Source organism: Watersipora subatra, chromosome 8, assembly GCF_963576615.1.
Source record: "Watersipora subatra chromosome 8, tzWatSuba1.1, whole genome shotgun sequence".
NCBI lineage: Eukaryota > Metazoa > Bryozoa > Gymnolaemata > Cheilostomatida > Watersiporidae > Watersipora > Watersipora subatra.
This window is the reverse complement of record NC_088715.1, coordinates 35129358-35156895: the sequence shown is the minus strand read 5'-3', so window position 1 is coordinate 35156895 and position 27538 is coordinate 35129358. Positions and strand designations below refer to the sequence as shown.

General features: G+C 33.2%; 2 protein-coding genes across 2 annotated transcripts in view; both read left to right on the top strand.

The window, feature by feature from the left end:
• Positions 1-6980, top strand: part of LOC137401414 (uncharacterized) — an 81805-nt gene extending 74825 nt beyond the window's left edge. Inside the window, exons 2-4 of the mRNA XM_068087746.1 lie at positions 4955-5620; positions 5924-6066; positions 6583-6980. Coding sequence (XP_067943847.1) covers positions 4955-5620; positions 5924-6057 — 800 coding nt within the window. The 3' untranslated portion in view covers positions 6058-6066; positions 6583-6980. The remainder of the gene's footprint in view (positions 1-4954; positions 5621-5923; positions 6067-6582) is intronic.
• Positions 6981-25533: 18553 nt separating this feature from the next.
• Positions 25534-27538, top strand: part of LOC137401417 (uncharacterized) — a 294112-nt gene continuing 292107 nt past the window's right edge. The window contains exon 1 of the mRNA XM_068087751.1: positions 25534-25615. Within this exon, the coding sequence (XP_067943852.1) occupies positions 25592-25615 (24 nt within the window). The 5' untranslated portion in view covers positions 25534-25591. The remainder of the gene's footprint in view (positions 25616-27538) is intronic.

Sequence of the window (27538 nt, the reverse complement as noted above, 5' to 3'; positions counted from 1 at the left end):
AAATGTTCAGGTGAGACTTCAGAATACAAAAGTAGCAGAGATCACTATTCAAAACCAGTAGTTTCTTATTGACATATGAGCATTTCATTCAAAGTTTTTAAATTTTTGTTAATGTGCTAAACACGCTAACATTAATAGATAAAAGAATAAATTTAATTCATTGGAAGATTATCTTGAATGGAGAAAAGTATGGCAGGTATTAAGCAGGTGAATAACCAATCAACAGCCTCTATTTATAAAATCAGCTGCTATTAATAGCGGTAAACAGAAAACTTGATTAGTGATTAGGTCCTTGACCTCAATGTCTCGAGTCATACTGATATATCAAATTACTTATCCCCCCCTCCCCCCAACCAAACGAGCGGAAGCGAAGTTTGAGAGTTTTTATGATAAATGCATGTGCACACAACTTACGAAAATTATTCATTATTAACATCGCAACTCTTGTTTCAAAATTTCATCAACAATTTTAACAATCATTTTGTAGAGTCGTTAAAATATAATAACAATACAAAACACATATAAACTTAGTCAAATATATTACCAAGTCTTTGTAAATTGTCGAAATTGTCTTAAAACTTACCCATCTGAACGGATTATACACAAATAGACAAATTAGTTTGGCTGAAATTCTTTACAAAACACTTGACAAGTTTGGTTTAATAAAAGTTAAGACCGGACATTGAAACGCTGAGCAACAGAGAATAGAACGATTAAGTTGTGCGCATTTCACAGAAAAATAATGTGCACATTTCACCAGTCTATAGCATTGTCGAATTGCCAAAGGTTTTTGTAGGAGTACTGAAATTATTTCATTTCATGAAAGTTTCATTTTTGCCGATTTCAAAGTAACTGACATTTTAGACACTCTTGAGTGCTTTGGTATTCTAACTGATGTCCAACGCAGTGTAAGTAAAGGAATTGACGATGCTTTTATTTTAACGATCCTTATGAGGTTATTACAATATTTAATTATAAGTTTGGATGACTACAGAACAATGACTACGTAGTACAGATTTTCTAAAAATCTATATAAATATCACAACTTCTTGATATTGCTAGCTATGACGTTTTAAAATGTAAACAAAATTGTGCATTGGTTTTATATTATTACTATATTAATAATATTGGTTATTCTATTGATATCAGTGCATTTTACTTCTAATATTGGCCAATACTGCATTTCTCTTATTGCAGGGGGAGAGATATAAACATATAATCTTTTCCTTTCATTATTGCTATTTCTTGTATATATTAACACCCAGTACATTACAGCTACCATTGCAGTTATCCTATTGCACTGCAGTGCTATTTGACTGCTAATATTGCATTTCTCAACCATCAGTACACTTTCTTTTTTCCAATATCTCTTTGGTCATGGGCTGTATGACAGTGGAACTTCTAGTACATATAGATATGTTAGTGCTGCTAGCTAATCATTGTAGAAAGTCTACTGTCTCAAGTCATACTGCTATATCAAAGTACTCATATATATAGATATGTGAGTACTGCTAGTTAACCATCATAGAAAGTCTATACTCTACTATATATACATTTACTTATGTAGATCAGGCAACCAATCACAGCTTCGCTGAACTGACAACAATTGTTGACAAGATTACTTCTGAACTGAAAAGTCTCCTTGTGAAAGCTGCCCAAAAAACAGGCGATTTTCAGCAGGCTGATAAGAATTGTTGGAATCAGCTAGAAGAAAGAGAGAAAGCCTGTGATAATTGGATACGAAAAGTTGAACAAGCTCGTGAACAGCACGTAAGTATGATTGAGTCAGCATAGGTGAAGTGAATAGGTAACACTCAAGTCATGTCCTGATTACATATGCATACACTATACTAGTACAGATGATAAAATGTTAAAAGAATATTTATCATTGAATGGTCTACCTAATAAGTATGCTTGTAAGCCCTCAATGTATAGTTGACCTGTGGTGAAGTACAAACTCTGGGTGGCTAAACATTGACGGTAAAAATGATGTGTCATGCTGGCAATTACTGTAAAATCTCCATTTGAATGCCATGCCACTCTATTTTGCAACCCTAACCTTATAGTTGTGGTCAAATAGAAGTGGTGTTCAAATAGAGGCTGATGTTGTATTTTTGCAATAGCTCGTCAGAGTTTTGGGAAGACTAATTTAATCTTCTCACGGGCAAAGGGTTTTACTTTTACCTCCAACTTGTCAAAGACCTCTAGATATAATTATATACATGTACATTAAGAGTCTGAGAAATATATCTACCGGTTGATATCTATTGCTTGCAATTAACCTGCAATGATTTTACAGCCTTGGGCCTGCTTTGAACTTTGTCGAAGCTTTGATTTTTGTTTCATTTTAATTTTGAAGGCATATTTTTAATAATATCGCATAAAAATTCATTGCATTCATTGATATGTTGCTACAGTTTGCAGCCAAAACTAGCATCTTTTGTGCAATAGAAGAGCAGTTATTAGCGTAGATCAATCGTAAGTTGAGTTAAGATAACCGTAAGGATGCTATCAAATAATATGTTATAAATCTGCAAATTTATAAGTTACATGGTAATAGCAATCAAATGCTACAAATATAAATGAGCTCAATAGCTGAGCTCAACTCTTCTTCTGTATTTTGAACTAGTCAATATTAACATTCAAACAATTATTTGAAATAAAAGAAATAATACAATAATTAATTGTTATTGATGTAACCGAGCCATTATTAGTACAATTTTGTAGACACTTTTCTATTGATCACTTTTTATTATTAATTTGTAAAGATTGAAGAATGTCAAATTGGCGGTAAAATTGAAGTGGAATTCAAATAAAGATGGCGTTAAATTAGAGTGGTTACAGTAGATTGACGAATGATATCTAAGCTCATATATTTGAAGGTTGTGAGGTCCTTGCTAAATTTTTGATTACTAGTGTTTGAGTAATTAGTATATTTAATATCTAGTAACATTTGATCATTTAACATCTGATCAACAACAAGTTGTTAGAGCGCTAACCCTGTGTAGTTGTTTGTATTGATGTATTGCTGATCAGATGAATATTTTTCCCATTAACGTTGTAACCAATCAATAAACTTATACTTCAGAGTTTACAAGAGTTAAAACTATAGACATAACTTTGTTCCAACAACTTAAATTACCATAAAAACAATCATAAAGATTTCATGAGCCTCAAGAAGATACTGAAATTAGGCGTTAAAGGCAACTAGCCTATTGTTTGTTTGTCACGTGATACGGGATATGAGCCTCTCTTTGAGATACGAGTCCCACTTTGTAATAGGAACCACACTTTGAGGTAGTAGCCAACCTTGTGAGTTGCGGGCCACCCTTTTGTGATACAGAGATGCGGCCTCCTTTGAAATAACAGCTGTCATTTTGAGGAAAGCTTTTAGGGTGAACAATATCTAGCGTTCAGCTCATGTTTGTTTCACTTCAAGTGTCTTGTTGGTATAATTAAAACGGAGGCAAGTGTTCCTAAAAACCTAACATAGGTTGGGATTGAATGAATATTGTTAGTCGACAGTAAAAATCACCAAATTTCCTCTGTTTTTTGTACACAAAATCTTCAGATCTTTTGTTTACTCAGACTATGAAACTTGCAGTGTGAGCATTGTTGTACTTGTTGTCAAGGAAACTAATCTTTAAATTTACTTTGTATAATATTCTTTTGGTTCTGGACAGGTAAAGTTGCTACATGTAGCCTACGATAAGCTTATGGAAGAGATTAGAGAGTTGAAATCACAGGCTAACAAAAAGGTAGATGAGTTTAATGCTACGCTGATTCAAAAGAGGGAGGATTTAGAGGCATCCCGTAGAAATGTCAACAAACTGATAGATGGTGGTAGCTCACAGGAGACTATCAAGCAGGAAGAGCTCCTTAAAGAGCAGATAAAACAGAAAATTAACATGAACCTAGGATCACCAGATTTACATGATAATTACACTCTTGTACCTAAAGGTCAGTAGTAACTAAATATGCTTAGCCAACACGGCAGGTAATTATGGCAAAAGGGGAAGCAAGTTCCATAAATACGAAAAAGATTGTTGTTGTACTTATGGGCAAACATTAAATTTTTAGCAGTGTTTATACAATTACACCTATCGCCTTCTCTGCACATCTTGTGGACTGTGCTAACTGGAACACTCTCCTTGATATAAATTGAAAGTTGGAAAATGTCTTGAGTAGCTCAGAAAGTGAGTGATTTGTCTATAAGTATAGAATATCACAGTTGTTTCTGGTTGATATTTGGCAATTTTCCAGGAGTTTTTGATGTCAATTGTCACTACTTAAAAGTTTTGATATAACTTCCTATTTGTTTGATATTACATAAACATATTACTCTGTATCGGTCTCTTCTACTGCTAATCTAATAATATTCAGTACTGCTTGTTAACCTTTAATACCAATAACAGTCTATGTAATAATTAATAAGAGTGTTAAGACTTGTCTCCTCTCTGCATATCCAGTGAGTGACTCTCATATTAGCAACAAGAGCAAAATAAGCACAACATTTATAAAATATATCCAATTTTTTTTTATTTATTGCTACAAATTTTATCGTACTTCCACATTCAAACACAAATATTTTTATAAGGGTTGTCTCTTCCTATTTTAATTTATAAATTTAATTCAATTTAAAATTTATTACTGAGCTTTGCATACAATCATAATTTCTGATAGCTACTGATGAACTATATTTCTAAACTGGGGCAAAAAAAGCGCAACATGCATGAAAGGTTTTTGAAATTTAGATTTTTTGCTACAAAACTTATCAAGATTTTGCCAAATCATGCAATTTTTGCATGATTTTTGTCCTTTATTGATTTAGTGTTGCTTCTTGTTGAAGAATGAGTTTGTGTGGCTTCGTATGTAAAGAGGTTAACAGGGATGTTTAAACTGTGATGTTAGCTGATGTAAGGAAATAACAAACAGGGTTAATTAATACTTACAGACAACCCAGTTAGTCGGAATATAGAGCTGGTCAGACTACCAACTACACTGACATTCAGCTCTGAACACTCCACAAAAGGCTGGTGCTATTCCACATGTCATAGAGCAAATGGAGATATTCCGATTGGTTGTACAGATGGAGTGAAGATTATGGACAAGACTACAATGAAGATAAGTCCATATGATTTACCATACAAGACGGCCAATGCTGTTATAGAGCATCGCCATGGTGTTTATATCCTGCACAAGCATGGGACCACCTACAAAGTAGAGATTCTGCTACCTTCAATGAGCAGTGGAGAAACACTGTTTGAGTCGGAGAATACAACTAACTATGCTGCTCATATGGCAGTGTCTGATCAGTATGTTGTAGCATACAGGCCTAATGATGGTACAGACGGTGAGCTCATCATATACAACCTCTGCAGCAAAGAATTAAAATATCAGCCTGTTGATGTGCACCACTTTGTAACCTTCCTAGAGAATGGTAATCTTCTAGCAGCATCTGGTCAGCGACTAATAAAGTACAGGATAGTAGATGGTGTAGCGGTTCATCTCTGGACAACTGAACTACAGAATATCAATAGTGTCTGCAGTGGTCCTCATGGCCTTATTTACGGCTCTACCCAGAATAACACAAAGTCTATCTACATCATCTCCCCTAGTGGTAAATAATAACAGAGCTCATCCAATATATCACATGTGTGTCAACTATAACTGACATACAAATACATGTACCTAAACATAGACATTGAAGTAAAGCATAGAGTTCTATCTCAGTTGTGAATATAAACAAAACTCATTAAACCATTTGCTAGTATGTGAATTATATATAGTTTATAAAAGCTTAGTTGTAGAGAGATAACATATAATTATACATTATATAATTGACATAGTGAAAGTTTAGCATGCAGTAGTTAATCTATTATAATTATTATTATTCTAACTACTCACTAGTTTTTTATTTTAGGAGAGAAACTCCACGAGTTTACTCATGACCAGCTACCTGGTGATTACACTGGTCAGATCAGCTGGAGAGATGGACAGTTAGTTGTACCTGGTTGGGATGAGAAAAAAGTGTGTCTATTAAAGATGACTCCATAACACAGAGAGGTAATTGATTAATTTAATATATGCTGAACTGTTTAAACATGTCAGCATTCTAAAATAGCAGTGTTTAGTTGTAAAAAGGCAAGACATGATAGGCTTAATATCGACCAATGATATTTGATGATATCAACATGTAATTAATAATGAATGTGCAGTAGCAATGGATGGAATATATATTTATGTCTGTATGCAATCATACAAATGGAACCTCATCAAGTTGTAATAATGCCATACTATGGTAGACTATTTTATCAACAAATATTTGATACTTAATTATAATTTTATTGTTATTTATAGGTTATTGTCGATATCGATGAAAGTTTTTCAGGAGTAAACATTCTACCTGGTACGGCAGACATATTAGTCTGATGATAGAGACGGCAATATTAGGACAATCATGTGTCGGAACTATTATTAATAATAATATACTAGTTACTTTGCAGCGTATTATTGGATTTCAGTAAATATATATTCTCTAATCATTAAGATGCTAGTAATAATGTGATATTCTATTTGTAGACGTTTGTGGTGGAAAAATAAAAGTGTTACCTCTGTGACCCCAACTAGTGATGAGCTACATATTATGAATCCATGTCAGTGCTGACCACATCCGTATATCAAGTCTACCTACCCTACCTATCTACTCTTCATATCTTCAACTTCAAGAAGAAGTTTTAATAATGGAAAAAGTGTAATAATATTCTTGATTCATCAAATGATATTTTCCTGCAACTTGTTAATGGTTCATGGTTTTTATAAAATGCAGAATTTTAAAATATGTATTTACTTTGTTTTTGATTGACACATTTTCTGATTAATAATTTTCAGAAATAAACCCTTTTACATGAGAAATTATAAACTATAGGTAGTTTTATCTGCGCATTCTGTAGAAGAGTGTGAGATGATTTTACTTTTCTTCTGCCTATTTTACAGATTTTAAAAGAAATATGTATCTTGAAAACTTTGTAAATGAAAATTGCCAAGTCATAGAAACTAGAACGAAAAACTTTCTAGAAATATGGAATCAAATAAAGTGTTGGCTCTGGCAGTGTGCCAAGCCAAATAGAACAAAGCTGATTTTTCGCACATTGTTGAAATTTAGCAACACTTTATACGCACAAACATTCAATAAGTTGTTACCAGCCCTACTGAAATGTTAGCAATACCTCGGAACAAAATGCATGTAAAAAACCTATGAAGAATTATAGGTACCTGGAAAGGTAACTGAATCACTAAAAGTAGCAATGCACTCAACATGGTAACACTACAGAAGAAAACAACTAAATATCACTTTATAAATACCTATGACCAGAGTAAAACATATTAACAAGCAAACAGTGTCTATCCTGATAATTGTGTGAAGGTGTATAACCACTCACCATGATCTCTACTAAATAGAAAAGAGCACTCCTTGATAAGCCTGGTGTGAGACATCAAACCCATTCAGATGTCAGGCTCCTATATTTTCATGTATTGGAGGCTTGGCCTTATCAAGTCGATCTGACATTTTTAGCCTAAAACCCTGCAATACAATTGATCACGAGAGACGTACCCGTATTTAGTAATATTCAAGATAAAAAATACCAAGCAAATGCAACAACTCCAATGATTTTAGTTAACTTACTAAAATGTGACCATGCGATAACATGGGACATGACGTGGTGCTGAGCATGGCAATAGATGGACAAATCCAAATTTCAAGTAACATCACGAGTAGCATTGAAAAGGGTTATATTCTGTGATGTTGGTTTCTTAACATGACTGCTAGGGCTGTCCTGGTGTCACTATGATGACTCTGAGTGCTTTTATAAAGCAGTCAGATATTATAACAGTCTTGTATGGAGAGGTCATTGTTGGTGCGCTATGTGAAGTCTATTTATAGATAGAACTGAAATGGTCAACATCTACAAAAGAGTGCAAAGATTACTTAATTTGTACTAGTTTAGGGAACCAGACAAAGATAGTGACAATTTTTTATAACATTATACCTGAACCTTGCTGATAACATATATTCTAATGCTACAAATAGCTACTGCCTTAGTCATCTGTCAAGGATGGCTGATTGCTATTTATAGATCTGTATATAAATTACCTCTAATACAAGAGAGGAAGTAGTATTTGCCTAGACAATCAAGCCTCGTGCTACGATCACCTCAACATACATATTCTACTCCTTTGTATAGACAAATTATATACCTTATCGACACCAAGTCTCTCTCAACTACCCTGTAAACTATTCATTCAAACCTCTACTTACTATCATCTCTACTTACAGCTAGTTTACTTCTCACCATAAAACAGAGTAAACATATATTTCAACATGCTAAGTATTGTCTAACATATGACAGAATAATAAAATATTACACTTTGGTAAGTACCAGTACAATAGCTAGCAGATACTAAAAAATAAAACTTTCAACAATAATACAATTATAACAATAAATTAATTCAAACTACTATAAAATATATCTAGTGTGAGTTCTGATAGAGATTTCTATAACTCACTCAACCTCCAAACCTACACGTAGCTGAGTCTACATTTTCATTCATGTTTCTAAAGCTACATAAACATAACACTATTTTATAGGTTACCATTTTAGCAGCAACATATCACTTAGATATTTTCATATGTTAATATGATGCGCTAGTTTTAATGCTCATATTGTCATCAAGTTTGTTGAGCGGATAAACTAATCTATTAAACTTCAATCTTACCTTATAAGAATATCTGCTGGTTTACACATAAGTACCAAAGATAGAAACAGTTTATTTTGCTATGTCAAGGTTTGCCAATAACTTTATTGCTGCACATACACCAACAAACACTCACAATATACCAAGTCATTAAGTGCAGATCCGCTGACAAAACAATATCATAAACTTGCAGTGAAATCTACAAGTAAAATATTCTATCAAAGCCAGCTGACCAGTTGACTATGTTCACAGTAATACACCATTCTCATTCAATACATGGGTATGTAATGAATGAACTTAATACTATGAACTCTTACAGCTCTTTGAACAAGATCTACAAAAGTACCAACCTTTGTGAATGATTAGCTGGAGATCTTATGAGACAGTCAGGGTTGACATCAACTGCTAACAAACTTCTTACAGAGAATTCCACTCTATTCAAATATGCCCACACATCTAGCTGGCATGAGTTGGTACTACCAGAATAACCGTGTGAACAAATGTGAACAAGCCATGCCTTAACATGTGACATGATGAAGTTGTAGACAGAACTAGTGTTTATGCTAGATATGGCAGAGTCAAAATTCAATAGCCCATCCATATATCTCTGCTTACTAAAAGCAAACTCAACCAAGACCCCTTGTGTTGCATAGTTAGTTTGGATATTGATGCCAGGATCAAGGCATCTCTAGTGGACACAGAGAAACCTAAAAAGATGAAGCAGCATGAGGATAGACAAGTGAGCTGGGAGTGTATATTGTCTCTTACATTAGATAACACACTGAATACCATACATGAACAGTACGGAAAAACCAGAACCATCTTCACCATATTATTCTCAAGTACCACTAAATACACTAAGTACGCTAAATCTATTTAGCGGGAACCTTACCAAGGGTTCCCGATTGACTGACTCCTCAGTTCACACAATATTTTATAGATAATATAGATTAAATTGTCACTTGAAGTCTTGTCTGCAAATGATAAGGCTTTGTTAATAATCCTGAGCAGCAACAGACTAAGTCATAGCATAGCTCTGTAGTCAAAGCATAGCACAAATGTAGCTCTTTTGTTTTTAAATAATAAAGTTACAATTGTCTATTAAATATCAAGATGGACAAATTTTCACGTGAAACAATTAGGTAGCACCATGTTGATACAAAGGATCTCACATGGATACACCAAATTGCAAGTTATTAGAAACATCGGTTCTCCAGTAACTGGTCAAAATGTACAAACATATTGGATGAAGTCTCAAACACCCACTACATTCACGTCCAGTGATTTGATAATATAAAAGAGAATTGTATGTTATTGTTTAGGACAACTGACCATTATAAGAATTAACTAAGTTAGCAATGTGATTAAGCTACTTGCTTGGCGTTTGCATAGCACACCATTTATATAATCAGTAGAATATAAAAATTTCATAAAATAAACATAAGTAGATCCCAAACAACTGATGAGCAGCCAGTAATTCACCTTTGCTCTGATACGACGGTCTGTCATATACCAACTAAATGCAACTAAATACTTGTATGTTCAAGAGGGTTTACTAGGTTACTTCTAAACAAAGCATTGCTTGCAGAGGTTTTTACACTATTGAAAAGCAGACCACACATAGCTAATAATAATAATGTGCTGCAAATATGCACAATTAAAATCTACCAAAACGAATAATGTAAAAACTGTTTCATAAGCACTCACCATGTCTTCACTAGCCCGAAGAGGAAGAACAATGCTCTCCAATAAACACTTCTCCTTATCTATTTAGCGTTTCCTTAGCTTTATTAATAAGCTGAGCAAGTTACATAATCTTACAAGGCTGTGTGAGAAGCTTTGCTTTTTAAAGCCTGTCTGGCTTCCTTAGACAAAGTTTCTGTAAAATATTCAGGCGAGTGAGAGACGTCTGCATATAAAACAAAAACAACGAGCGAACAATGACAATGGTGGTCAAGCAATGCAAGAAAACGTGATGACGCGTAATCAATCTTTATTGATTACCACAACAAATATTGCTCATACACATATGACGATGTACTGTTGTGGGTGGATGTGGAAAAATTTTAATATGCATAACTAATCGGAACCCACATACACAACGTGTGTTGAAATTGCTTTGTCATTTTATTCTGTTTTGACTGTTTAATTAGTGCACTTTTGCTTAGCTTGTGAGAACCAATGATTATTACTGGTTCAGGCACGAATGAAAGTGTTAATGATATGATCAAATCAATGATATACAGCCCCCATGAGGACTGTATATCATCGCTGGTATCTAGGTTATGTTCGGCAGGTGTAGCAGATCTATATGTGACCCATTTGATTCGTGTTTAATGTTTCTCAGGTGGTTTTTGGGTGGTGGTGGTTGGTCGGTTTAAATGCTTCGACTTCCCTTTCGCCTGTTGTCAATCGGGTGTCGGCGGAATTTCTGTGATAGATTCGCTAAACTCAACAATTTTCAATAGCCTTATGCCTCAAGCTGTCCTGGGATTAGCCTAGTAATACGCAAGCCAGCTATCCAGGAAACCCAATGGACTATCACATTACACTGTATTATAAAGATATGTAAGCCAGTGTATAACAGGATGGGTAAGAATAAGTCACGAAGGAGGACATGCAAGTGAGTCAGAAGAACTTAGAGCACAGAGCACCAGATACTGTCTACAAGTGATGAAACTATATATGGACATTTGTGAAATATTTGAACCATAACTCATCCCTGTGCCGCTTTAGCTTGCGTAATAAAGAGCCATACTCATTATTATGGTCATCTTGCTTGCAACAATTATAGTTGCGCATGAAAGCTAATACTCATTCAGTATGATACAGTGTGTAACCAGAACCCACTTAGTAGTGATTGTAAGTGTCGTAAGAGAGGCAAACACAGAAAATTCACTAGATTTCTATGATGGATTCCTCCAATTTTGAAGTTTGCTTTTGACAGTTTTAAATTATTTGATCTTCCAATGTCTTCATGTAGTCTGGCATTCCACATTGGTATGTTATTTTCGCAGTATTTACATACACACGTACAGCGACAAGGCGACAAATAAATTACAAGCTAGCAATTGACACACGAGAAACAAAACAAACGACAATACCAAGTTGTAGGCCAGCTTGACCTTTGATTTACTTACACTGAGAATGTTTATATTGCACCGTAGAAACTGTTCATAAAACTCTTTGTGGAATGTTTGGTAATACTCTGGTCGTGATCACGGCACGGTGACAGGTCTATGTTCCATAAGGCCCTATGTTCCAATAATGCGAGAATAAGGGAGAATAACAGACTTTATACACGTCACAGATAATGGAGAATAACAGACTTTATACACTTCATTAAAAATGGAAAATTTATACATGTCACCAATAAAGGACAATAGCAGACTTTATAAACTTCACCAATAATGGAGAATAATAGACTTTATACTTGTCACAAATAATGAAGAACAACAGACTTTGTACACTTCACCAATAATGGAGAATAACAGACTTCATACATGTCACCAAGAATGGAGAATAACAGACTTTATCCACTTCACCAATAATGAAGAATAACAGACTTTATACACGTCACCAATAATGGGGAATAACAGACTTTATACACTTCACCAATAATGGAGAATAACCGACTTTATACACTTCAATAATAATGGAGAATAGCAAACTTTAAACACTTCACCAATAATGGAGAACTACACACTTTATGCACGTCACCAATAATAGAGAATAACAGACTTTACACACTTCACCAATAATGGAAAATAACAGACTTTATATACTTCACCAATAATGGAGAATAACAGACTTTATACATTTCACTAATAATGGAGAATAACAGACTCTATACACGTCACCGATAATGGAGAATAACAGACTTCATACACTTCACCAAAAATGGAGAATAAAAGACTTTATACACGTCACTAATAATGGAGAATAACAGACTGTATACACTTCACCAATAATGGAGAATAACTTACTTTATACACGTCACTAATAATGGAGAATAACAGACTTTATCCACTTCACCAATAATGAAGAATAACAGACTTTATACATGTCACCAATAATGGAGAATAACAGACTTTATACACTTCACCAATAATGGAGAATAACAGACTTTATACACTTCACCAATAATAGAGAATAACAGACTTTATACACGTCACCAATAAAAGAGAATAACAGACTTTATACACTTCACCAACATTGGAGAATAACATACTTTATCCACTTCACCAATAATGGAGAATAACAGACTTTATACACTTCACCAATAATGGAGAATAACAGAATTTATACACGTCACCAATAATGGAGAATAACAGACTTTATACCTTTCAATAATAATGAAGAATAAAAGACTTTATACACTTCCCAAATAATGGAGAATAACACACTTTATACACGTCACCAATAATAGAGAATAACAGACTTTATACACGTCACCAATAAAGGAGAATAACAGACTTTATCCACTTCACCAATAATGGAGAATAACAGACTTCATACATGTCAACAATAATGGAGAATAACAGACTTTATATACGTCACCAATAATGGAGAATAACAGACTTTATACACTTCCCAAATAATGGAGAATAACACACTTTATACACTTCACCAATAATGGAGAATAACAGAATTTATACATGTCACCGATAATGGAGAATAACAGACTTTATACCTTTCAATAATAATGGAGAATAACAGACTTTATACAATTCACCAACAATGGAGAATAACAGACTTTATCCACTTCACCAATAATGGAGAATAACAGACTTCATACATGTCACCAATAATGGAGAATAACAGACTTTATATATGTCACCAATAATGGAGAATAACGGACTTTATACACTTCCCAAATAATGGAGAATAACAGACTTTATACACTTCACCAATAATAGAGAATAACAGACTTTATACACGTCACCAATAAAGGAGAATAACAGACTTTATACACTTCACCAACATTGGAGAATAACAGACTTTATCCACTTCACCAATAATGGAGAATAACAGAATTTATACACGTCACCAATAATGGAGAATAACAGACTTTATACACTTCACCAACATTGGAGAATAACAGACTTTATACACTTCACCAATAATGGAGAATAACAGAATTTATACACGTCACCAATAATGGAGAATAACAGACTTTATACCTTTCAATAATAATGGAGAATAAAAGACTTTAAACACTTCACCAATAATGGAGAACAACATACTTTATACATTTCACCAATAATAGAGAATAACAGACTTTATAAACTTTACCAATAATGGAGAATAACAGACTTTATACACTTAACCAATAATGGAGAATAACAGACTTTGTACACGTGACCAATAAGGGAGAATAACAGACTTTATACACTTCACCAATAATGGAGAATAACAGACTTTATACATGTCACCAATAATGGAGAATAACAGACTTTATACAGTTCACCAATAATAGAGAATAACAGACTTCATACACTTCACCAATAATGGAGAATAACAGAATTCATACATGTCACCAATAATGGAGAATAACAGACTTTATACACTTCACCAATAATAGAGAATAACAGACCTTATACATTTCACCAATAATAGAGAATAACAGACTTTATAAACTTTACCAATAATGGAGAATAACAGACTTTATACACTTAACCAATAATGGAGAATAACAGACTTTATAAACTTTACCAATAATGGAGAATAACAGACTTTATACACTTTACCAATAATGGAGAATAACAGACTTTATACACTTAACCAATAATGGAGAATAACAGACTTTATACACTTAACCAATAATGGAGAATAACAGACTTTGTACACGTGACCAATAAGGGAGAATAACAGACTTTATACACTTCACCAATAATGGAGAATAACAGACTTTATACATGTCACCAATAATGGAGAATAACAGACTTTATACAGTTCACCAATAATAGAGAATAACAGACTTCATACACTTCACCAATAATGGAGAATAACAGAATTCATACATGTCACCAATAATGGAGAATAACAGACTTTATACACTTCGCCAATAATAGAGAATAACAGACCTTATCCACTTCACCAATAATGGAGAATAACAGACTTTATACATGTCACCAATAATGGGGAATAACAGACTTCATACACTTCACCAATAATGGAGAACAACAGACTTTATACATGTCACCAATAATGGAGAATAACAGACTTTATAAACTTCACCAATAATGGAGAATAACAGACTTTATACACTTCACCAAAAATGGAGAGTAACAGACTTTATACACTTCAACAATAATGGAGAATAACAGACTTTATACACATCACCAATAATGGAGAGTAACAGACTTTATACATGTCACCAATAATGGAGAATAACAGACTTTATACACATCACCAATAATGGAGAATAACAGACTTTATACACATCACCAATAATGGAGAATAACAGACTTTATACACTTCACCAAAAATGGAGAGTAACAGACTTTATACACTTCACCAATAATGGAGAATAACAGACTTTATACACATCACCAATAATGGAGAATAACAGGCTTTATACACTTCACCAAAAATGGAGAGTAACAGACTTTATACACTTCACCAATAATGGAGAATAACAGACTTTATACACGTCACCAAAAATGGAGAATAACAGACTTTATACACTTCACCAAAAATGGAGAGTAACAGACTTCATACACTTCAACAATAATGGAGAATAACAGACTTTATACACGTCACCAATAATGGAGAATAACAGACTTTATACACTTCACCAATAGTGAAGAATAACATACTATATACACGTCACCAATAATGGAGAATAACAGACTTTATACATGTCATCAATAATGAAGAATAACAGACTTTATACACGTCACCAAAAATGGAGAATAACAGACTTTATACACTTCACCAATAATGGAGAATAACAGAATTTATGAACTTCCCAATAATGGATAATAACAGACTTCATACACGTCACCAATAATGGAGAATAACAGACTTTATACACTTCACAAATAATGGAGAATAACAGACTCTATACACGTCACCAATAATGGAGAATAACAGACTTCATACACTTCACCAAAAATGGAGAATAAAAGACTTTATACACATCACCAATAATGGAGAATAACAGACTTTATACACGTCACCAATAATGGAGAATAACAGACTTTATACACTTCACCAAAAATGGAGAGTAACAGACTTTATACATGTCACCAATAATGGAGAACAACAGACTTTATACACTTCACCAATAATGGAGAATAACAGACTTTATACGCTTCACCAATAATGGAGAATAACAGACTTTATACTTGTCACCAATAATGGAGCATAACAGACTTTATACACTTCACCAATAGTGAAGAATAACATACTTTATACACGTCACCAAAAATGGAGAATAAAAGACTTTATACACTTCACCAAAAATGGAGAGTAACAGACTTTATACATGTCACCAATAATGGAGAATAACAGACTTTATACACTTCACCAATAATGGAGAATAACAGAATTTATGAACCTCACCAATAATGGATAGTAACAGACTTCATACACGTCACCAATAATGGAGAATAACAGACTTTATACACGTCACCAATAATGGAGAATAACAGACTTTATGCACTTCACCAATAATGGAGAATAACAGACTTTGTACACTTCAATAATAATGGAGAATAACAAACTTTATACACTTCACCAATAATGGAGAACTACACACTTTATACACGTCACCAATAATAGAGAATAACAGACTTTACACACTTCACCAATAATGGAGAATAACAGACTTTATACACGTCACCAATAATGGAGAATAACAGATTTTATACATTTCAATAATAATGGAGAATAACAGACTCTATACACGTCACCAATAATGGAGAATAACAGACTTCATACACTTCACCAAAAATGGAGAATAAAAGACTTTATACACGTCACCAATAATGGAGAATAACAGACTTTATACACGTCACCAATCATGGAAAATAACAGACTTTATACACTTCACCAATAATGGAGAATAACAGACTTTATACACGTCACCAAAAATGGAGAATAACAGACTTTATACACTTCACCAATAATGGAGAATAACAGACTTTATACACGTCACCAATAATGGAGAATAACAGACTTTATACCCTTCAATAATAATGGAGAATAACAGAATTTATACACGTCACCAATAATGGAGAATAACAGACTTTATACCTTTCAATAATAATGAAGAATAAAAGACTTTATACACTTCCCAAATAATGGAGAATAACACACTTTACACACGTCACCAATAATAGAGAATAACAGACTTTATACACGTCACCAATAAAGGAGAATAACAGATTTTATACACTTCACCAATAATGGAGAATAACAGACTTCATACATGTCACCAATAATGGAGAATAACAGACTTTATATATGTCACCAATATTGGAGAAGAACAGACTTTATACACTTCCCAAATAATGGAGAAAAACACACTTTATACACCTCACCAATAATGGAGAATAACAGAATTTATACACGTCACCAATAATGGAGAATAACAGACTTTATACCTTTCAATAATAATGGAGAATAACAGACTTTATACAATTCACCAACAATGGAGAATAACAGACTTTATCCACTTCACCAATAATGGAGAATAACAGACTTTATAAACTTTACCAATAATGGAGAATAAGAGACTTTATACACTTAACCAATAATGGAGAATAACAGACTTTGTACACGTGACCAATAAGGGAGAATAACAGACTTTATACAGTTCACCAATAATGGAGAATAACAGACTTTATACATGTCACCAATAATGGAGAATAACAGACTTTATACAGTCCACCAATAATAGAGAATAACAGACTTCATACACTTCACCAATAATGGAGAATAACAGAATTCATACATGTCACCAATAATGGAGAATAACAGACTTGATACACTTCACCAATAATAGAGAATAACAGACCTTATACATTTCACCAATAACATAGAATAACAGACTTTATAAACTTTACCAATAATGGAGAATAACAGACATTATACACTTAACCAATAATGGAGAATAACAGACTTTGTACACGTGACCAATAAGGGAGAATAACAGACTTTATACACTTCACCAATAATGGAGAATAACAGACTTTATACATGTCACCAATAATGGAGAATAACAGACTTTATACAGTTCACCAATAATAGAGAATAACAGGCTTTATACACTTCACCAAAAATGGAGAGTAACAGACTTTATACACTTCAACAATAATGGAGAATAACAGACTTTATACACATCACCAATAATGGAGAGTAACAGACTTTATACATGTCACCAATAATGGAGAATAACAGACTTTATACACATCACCAATAATGGAGAATAACAGACTTTATACACATCACCAATAATGGAGAATAACAGACTTTATACACTTCACCAAAAATGCAGAGTAACAGACTTTATACACTTCACCAATAATGGAGAATAACAGACTTTATACACATCACCAATAATGGAGAATAACAGGCTTTATACACTTCACCAAAAATGGAGAGTAACAGACTTTATACACTTCACCAATAATGGAGAATAACAGACTTTATACACATCACCAATAATGGAGAATAACAGACTTTATACACGTCACCAAAATTGGAGAATAACAGACTTTATACACTTCACCAAAAATGGAGAGTAACAGACTTTATACAAGTCACCAAAAATGGAGAGTAACAGACTTTATACACTTCAACAATAATGGAGAATAACAGACTTTATACACGTCACCAATAATGGAGAATAACAGACTTTATACACTTCACCAATAGTGAAGAATAACATACTATATACACGTCACCAATAATGGAGAATAACAGACTTTAAACATGTCATCAATAATGAAGAATGACAGACTTTATACATGTCACCAATAATGGAGAATAACAGACTTTATACACTTCACCAATAATGGAGAATAACAGAATTTATGAACTTCACCAATAATGGATAATAACAGACTTCATACACGTCACCAATAATGGAGAATAACAGACTTTATACACTTCACAAATAATGGAGAATAACAGACTCTATACACGTCACCAATAATGGAGAATAACAGACTTCATACACTTCACCAAAAATGGAGAATAAAAGACTTTATACACATCACCAATAATGGAGAATAACAGACTTTATACACATCACCAATAAGGGAGAATAACAGACTTTATACACTTCACCAATAATGGAGAATAACAGACTTTATACATGTCACCAATAATGGAGAATAACAGACTTTATACAGTTCACCAATAATAGAGAATAACAGACTTCATACACTTCACCAATAATGGAGAATAACAGAATTCATACATGTCACCAATAATGGAGAATAACAGACTTTATACACTTCGCCAATAATAGAGAATAACAGACCTTATCCACTTCACCAATAATGGAGAATAACAGACTTTATACATGTCACCAATAATGGGGAATAACAGACTTCATACACTTCACCAATAATGGAGAACAACAGACTTTATACATGTCACCAATAATGGAGAATAACAGACTTTATAAACTTCACCAATAATGGAGAATAACAGACTTTATACACTTCACCAAAAATGGAGAGTAACAGACTTTATACACTTCAACAATAATGGAGAATAACAGACTTTATACACATCACCAATAATGGAGAGTAACAGACTTTATACATGTCACCAATAATGGAGAATAACAGACTTTATACACATCACCAATAACGGAGAATAACAGACTTTATACACATCACCAATAATGGAGAATAACAGACTTTATACACTTCACCAAAAATGGAGAGTAACAGACTTTATACACTTCACCAATAATGGAGAATAACAGACTTTATACACATCACCAATAATGGAGAATAACAGGCTTTATACACTTCACCAAAAATGGAGAGTAACAGACTTTATACACTTCACCAATAATGGAGAATAACAGACTTTATACATGTCACCAATAATGGAGAATAACAGACTTTATACACTTCACCAAAAATGGAGAGTAACAGACTTTATACATGTCACCAATAATGGAAAACAACAGACGTTATACACTTCACCAATAATGGAGAATAACAGACTTTATACGCTTCACCAATAATGGAGAATAACAGACTTTATACTTGTCACCAATAATGGAGCATAACAGACTTTATACACTTCACCAATAGTGAAGAATAACATACTATATACACTTCACCAATAATGGAGAATAACAGACTTTATACACTTCACCAAAAATGGAGAGTAACAGACTTTATACACTTCACCAATAATGGAGAATAACAGACTTTATACACGTCACCAATAATGGAGAATAACAGACTTTATACACTTCACCAAAAATGGAGAGTAACAGACTTTATACATGTCACCAATAATGGAGAACAACAGACTTTATACACTTCACCAATAATGGAGAATAACAGACTTTATACACGTCACCAATAATGGAGAATAACAGACTTTATACACTTCACCAAAAATGGAGAGTAACAGACTTTATACATGTCACCAATAATGGAGAACAACAGACTTTATACACGTCACCAATAATGGAGAATAACAGACTTTAAACATGTCATCAATAATGAAGAATAACAGACTTTATACACGTCACCAATAATGGAGAATAACAGACTTTATACACTTCACCAATAATGGAGAATAACAGAATTTATGAACTTCACCAATAATGGATAATAACAGACCTCATACACGTCACCAATAATGGAGAATAACAGACTTTATACACTTCACAAATAATGGAGAATAACAGACTCTATACACGTCACCAATAATGGAGAATAACAAACTTCATACACTTCACCAAAAATGGAGAATAAAAGACTTTATACACATCACCAATAATGGAGAATAACAGACTTTATACACGTCACCAATAATGGAGAATAACAGACTTTATACACTTCACCAAAAATGGAGAATAACAGACTTTATCCACTTCACCAATAATGGAGAATAACAGAATTTATACACGTCACCAATAATGGAGAATAACAGACTTTATACACTTCACCAACATTGGAGAATAACAGACTTTATACACTTCACCAATAATGGAGAATAACAGAATTTATACACGTCACCAATAATGGAGAATAACAGACTTTATACCTTTCAATAATAATGGAGAATAAAAGACTTTAAACACTTCACCAATAATGGAGAACAACATACTTTATACATTTCACCAATAAAAGAGAATAACAGACTTTATAAACTTTACCAATAATGGAGAATAACAGACTTTATACACTTAACCAATAATGGAGAATAACAGACTTTGTACACGTGACCAATAAGGGAGAATAACAGACTTTATACACTTCACCAATAATGGAGAATAACAGACTTTATACATGTCACCAATAATGGAGAATAACAGACTTTATATAGTTCACCAATAATAGAGAATAACAGACTTCATACACTTCACCAATAATGGAGAATAACAGAATTCATACATGTCACCAATAATGGAGAATAACAGACTTTAAACATGTCATCAATAATGAAGAATAACAGACTTTATACACGTCACCAATAATGGAGAATAACAGACTTTATACACTTCACCAATAATGGAGAATAACAGAATTTATGAACTTCACCAATAATGGATAATAACAGACCTCATACACGTCACCAATAATGGAGAATAACAGACTTTATACACTTCACAAATAATGGAGAATAACAGACTCTATACACGTCACCAATAATGGAGAATAACAAACTTCATACACTTCACCAAAAATGGAGAATAAAAGACTTTATACACATCACCAATAATGGAGAATAACAGACTTTATACACGTCACCAATAATGGAGAATAACAGACTTTATACACTTCACCAAAAATGGAGAATAACAGACTTTATCCACTTCACCAATAATGGAGAATAACAGAATTTATACACGTCACCAATAATGGAGAATAACAGACTTTATACACTTCACCAACATTGGAGAATAACAGACTTTATACACTTCACCAATAATGGAGAATAACAGAATTTATACACGTCACCAATAATGGAGAATAACAGACTTTATACCTTTCAATAATAATGGAGAATAAAAGACTTTAAACACTTCACCAATAATGGAGAACAACATACTTTATACATTTCACCAATAAAAGAGAATAACAGACTTTATAAACTTTACCAATAATGGAGAATAACAGACTTTATACACTTAACCAATAATGGAGAATAACAGACTTTGTACACGTGACCAATAAGGGAGAATAACAGACTTTATACACTTCACCAATAATGGAGAATAACAGACTTTATACATGTCACCAATAATGGAGAATAACAGACTTTATATAGTTCACCAATAATAGAGAATAACAGACTTCATACACTTCACCAATAATGGAGAATAACAGAATTCATACATGTCACCAATAATGGAGAATAACAGACTTTATACACTTCACCAATAATAGAGAATAACAGACCTTATACATTTCACCAATAATAGAGAATAACAGACTTTATAAACTTTACCAATAATGGAGAATAACAGACTTTATACACTTAACCAATAATGGAGAATAACAGACTTTGTACACGTGACCAATAAGGGAGAATAACAGACTTTATACACTTCACCAATAATGGAGAATAACAGACTTTATACATGTCACCAATAATGGAGAATAACAGACTTTATACAGTTCACCAATAATAGAGAATAACAGACTTCATACACTTCACCAATAATGGAGAATAACAGAATTCATACATGTCACCAATAATGGAGAATAACAGACTTTATACACTTCGCCAATAATAGAGAATAACAGACCTTATCCACTTCACCAATAATGGAGAATAACAGACTTTATACATGTCACCAATAATGGGGAATAACAGACTTCATACACTTCACCAATAATGGAGAACAACAGACTTTATACATGTCACCAATAATGGAGAATAACAGACTTTATAAACTTCACCAATAATGGAGAATAACAGACTTTATACACTTCACCAAAAATGGAGAGTAACAGACTTTATACACTTCAACAATAATGGAGAATAACAGACTTTATACACATCACCAATAATGGAGAGTAACAGACTTTATACATGTCACCAATAATGGAGAATAACAGACTTTATACACATCACCAATAATGGAGAATAACAGACTTTATACACATCACCAATAATGGAGAATAACAGACTTTATACACTTCAACAATAATGGAGAATAACAGACTTTATACACGTCACCAATAATGGAGAATAACAGACTTTATACACTTCACCAATAGTGAAGAATAACATACTATATACACGTCACCAATAATGGAGAATAACAGACTTTATACATGTCATCAATAATGAAGAATAACAGACTTTATACACGTCACCAATAATGGAGAATAACAGACTTTATACACTTCACCAATAATGGAGAATAACAGAATTCATGAACTTCACCAATAATGGATAATAACAGACTTCATACACGTCACCAATAATGGAGAATAACAGACTTTATACACTTCACAAATAATGGAGAATAACAGACTCTATACACGTCACCAATAATGGAGAATAACAGACTTCATACACTTCACCAAAAATGGAGAATAAAACACTTTATACACGTCACCAATAATGGAGAATAACAGACTTTATACACGTCACCAATAATGGAGAATAACAGACTTTATACGCTTCACCAATAATGGAGAATAACAGACTTTATACTTGTCACCAATAATGGAGCATAACAGACTTTATACACTTCACCAATAGTGAAGAATAACATACTTTATACACGTCACCAAAAATGGAGAATAAAAGACTTTATACACTTCACCAAAAATGGAGAGTAACAGACTTTATACATGTCACCAATAATGGAGAATAACAGACTTTATACACTTCACCAATAATGGAGAATAACAGAATTTATGAACTTCACCAATAATGGATAATAACAGACTTCATACACGTCACCAATAATGGAGAATAACAGACTTTATACACGTCACCAATAATGGAGAATAACAGACTTTATGCACTTCACCAATAATGGAGAATAAAGATGTAGTTGCGTCAAAAATGAAATTAGGACCCATAAAAGGCTAAAACATCAGCTACAATTTGATGCTATTTTTGTCTTTGTAGACCAACCCTGTCCAGAGATATATGCGTTTGAATGAGGCCCTCTTTTAAAAAGCTCACGTTCCAGCGGGTGCCAATTTCGTGACGTAACTAGCTTGTTTTCTGAAACGAAACCACGAGCGATAAATATGAGGTCGCTTCGTTAGCCAATCACGATCGCGAAATTTTTATATAGACCGTAATAAATGTTATCACTCGTAAAACGCGTTGTCTGTGATCTCGAAGATTCTCATCGCTAGAGAATTCATGCTCATCGTTACTGATTCAACGCGTTTCAACAATTACTAAGTTATACATAGTTTTAAAATGGCTTCAAGTTCGAGCGACCGCTACTCAGAGTTATCTGAGCAACGTTTAGTAAAAGATTAGAGTAGACAGCCTATGGCCAAAGCTGACAGGCGTCAGCAGCGTTTTGCTGCAGAAGAAGACAGAATGGAGGTAAATTAACATAGAGTCTTCTATACTTTAGTAAATGTAATATTTTTTATAGTCATAAATACATATACTAATTAATAAAATGATAATTCTTTGCTATCTCCAATCATCGTTTCATAGCTTATCTGCCGTTTTACCTAGCTATAATATTTTTTTTCGAATTTTCTTTGGTAAATTAGAGTCATGATTACAAATTATTTTCACACGTAGGAAGTGGATAAAATCGATTGATCATTGCAAATCTTTAATTTCCAGAACCAAAGCTTCGAATCGTTGGCTTGGCGTACTTGTGCCTTTATTAAATGTTTATTCGTTTTTAAAATTACACTCGCAATCTATTTAACTCCCAATTTGGAAGCTGTCAATAGATACGCTTTAGAATGACATATCTATGAATGACATATTTATTGCATCTACTTTGTTTACATTTACTTGTTTTACTGATTACAGAATGTTTATGTCGTCCCACCAGCCGAAGAAGCTTTGTCAGTGTGGAAACTGCTATAAAGGAGAAAGCAAGACTTGAATGCATGCTGGATGATGTTTTGTTTGAGTTTGTTGCAGTAGATGAATTTGTCTTATTGTATCAGCTAATACTATGTGAGTGGCCACGACTTGATGAATATTTTTAATAAAAGCTTTATGCCGAGATGAAAATATTTTTGCTTGTAAAAATTATATAATAAAATAATATTGTTGAAGATAATGCAAAACATGATTTGCAGAATATTGTAGTGAATTGGATATGGTATATGGGTGTCCGCAGAACTGGAGAATGTGAGTTCAAATCCAGTTTGCAGCAGACTTCTCATCCTTAAAACTCTATCCCTGTCTATATTCTTTTCAAAGAGGTGGCTTGCTAGTAGTAAGAAACCAGAGCCGTATAGTTTCAGTGTGAAACTATACGACACTGTAAGAAACTAGTAAGAAACTAGTACGTAGGCAATAGGTAAAAGGCGACATAATGTGGGCGGGCCTTATGGGAGGCTGTATATCGTTTATATGGGTAGCTGCAGAACTGTGCTGATACAAAGACCGCGTTCTACATAAAGTGACTAGACAGAATTACCGTAGACCGGTAGAATTGGTAGTCGGTACCCAAATGTTTACACAACATTTGGAGAAAGTGAGTAGAACAAACTTTCAATTTTCGTTATTTGAGGCCTTTTAAACATTCATAAAAATGCATCTGTAGCAGGATTTAAAATTTTATTCTAGCCAACACGAGCAAATACAAAATAAGATATATGCCAATAGAGCCGCGTAAGACTAGACTTTTATCGCAAATAGCCGATGTGAATACGAGAGATAGAGAGAGGTTGCCAAACGCGTTACATCATTTTTGGCGAGGCTGGGCACGTTTTTGTGGCCTGAGCGTTTTTACGGTGATCAGATTTTTTCGGTTTTAATCTTCAAATATCTTGGCAATGCGTTCGCGTAACACAACAAACAACATATCAACTGATAGAGAAAAAAAAATGCTTTCTTTTAAGATCAACTTAAATTTTGACGCAACTACATCTTCACCAATAATGGATAATAACAGACTTCATACACGTCACCAATAATGGAGAATAACAGACTTTATACACGTCACCAATAATGGAGAATAACAGACTTTATGCACTTCACCAATAATGGAGAATAACAGACTTTGTACACTTCAATAATAATGGAGAATAACAAACTTTATACACTTCACCAATAATGGAGAACTACACACTTTATACACGTCACCAATAATAGAGAATAACAGACTTTACACACTTCACCAATAATGGAGAATAACAGACTTTATACACGTCACCAATAATGGAGAATAACAGATTTTATACATTTCACTAATAATGGAGAATAACAGACTCTATACACGTCACCAATAATGGAGAATAACAGACTTCATACACTTCACCAAAAATGGAGAATAAAAGACTTTATACACGTCACCAATAATGGAGAATAACAGACTTTATACACGTCACCAATCATGGAAAATAACAGACTTTATACACTTCACCAATAATGGAGAATAACAGACTTTATACACGTCACCAAAAATGGAGAATAACAGACTTTATACACTTCACCAATAATGGAGAATAACAGACTTTATACACGTCACCAATAATGGAGAATAACAGACTTTATACCCTTCAATAATAATGGAGAATAACAGAATTTATACACGTCACCAATAATGGAGAATAACAGACTTTATACCTTTCAATAATAATGAAGAATAAAAGACTTTATACACTTCCCAGATAATGGAGAATAACACACTTTACACACGTCACCAATAATAGAGAATAACAGACTTTATACACGTCACCAATAAAGGAGAATAACAGATTTTATACACTTCACCAATAATGGAGAATAACAGACTTCATACATGTCACCAATAATGGAGAATAACAGACTTTATATATGTCACCAATATTGGAGAATAACAGACTTTATACACTTCCCAAATAATGGAGAAAAACACACTTTATACACTTCACCAATAATGGAGAATAACAGAATTTATACACGTCACCAATAATGGAGAAGAACAGACTTTATACCTTTCAATAATAATGGAGAATAACAGACTTTATACAATTCACCAACAATGGAGAATAACAGACTTTATCCACTTCACCAATAATGGAGAATAACAGACTTTATAAACTTTACCAATAATGGAGAATAAGAGACTTTATACACTTAACCAATAATGGAGAATAACAGACTTTGTACACGTGACCAATAAGGGAGAATAACAGACTTTATACACTTCACCAATAATGGAGAATAACAGACTTTATACATGTCACGAATAATGGAGAATAACAGACTTTATACAGTCCACCAATAATAGAGAATAACAGACTTCATACACTTCACCAATAATGGAGAATAACAGAATTCATACATGTCACCAATAATGGAGAATAACAGACTTGATACACTTCACCAATAATAGAGAATAACAGACCTTATACATTTCACCAATAACATAGAATAACAGACTTTATAAACTTTACCAATAATGGAGAATAAC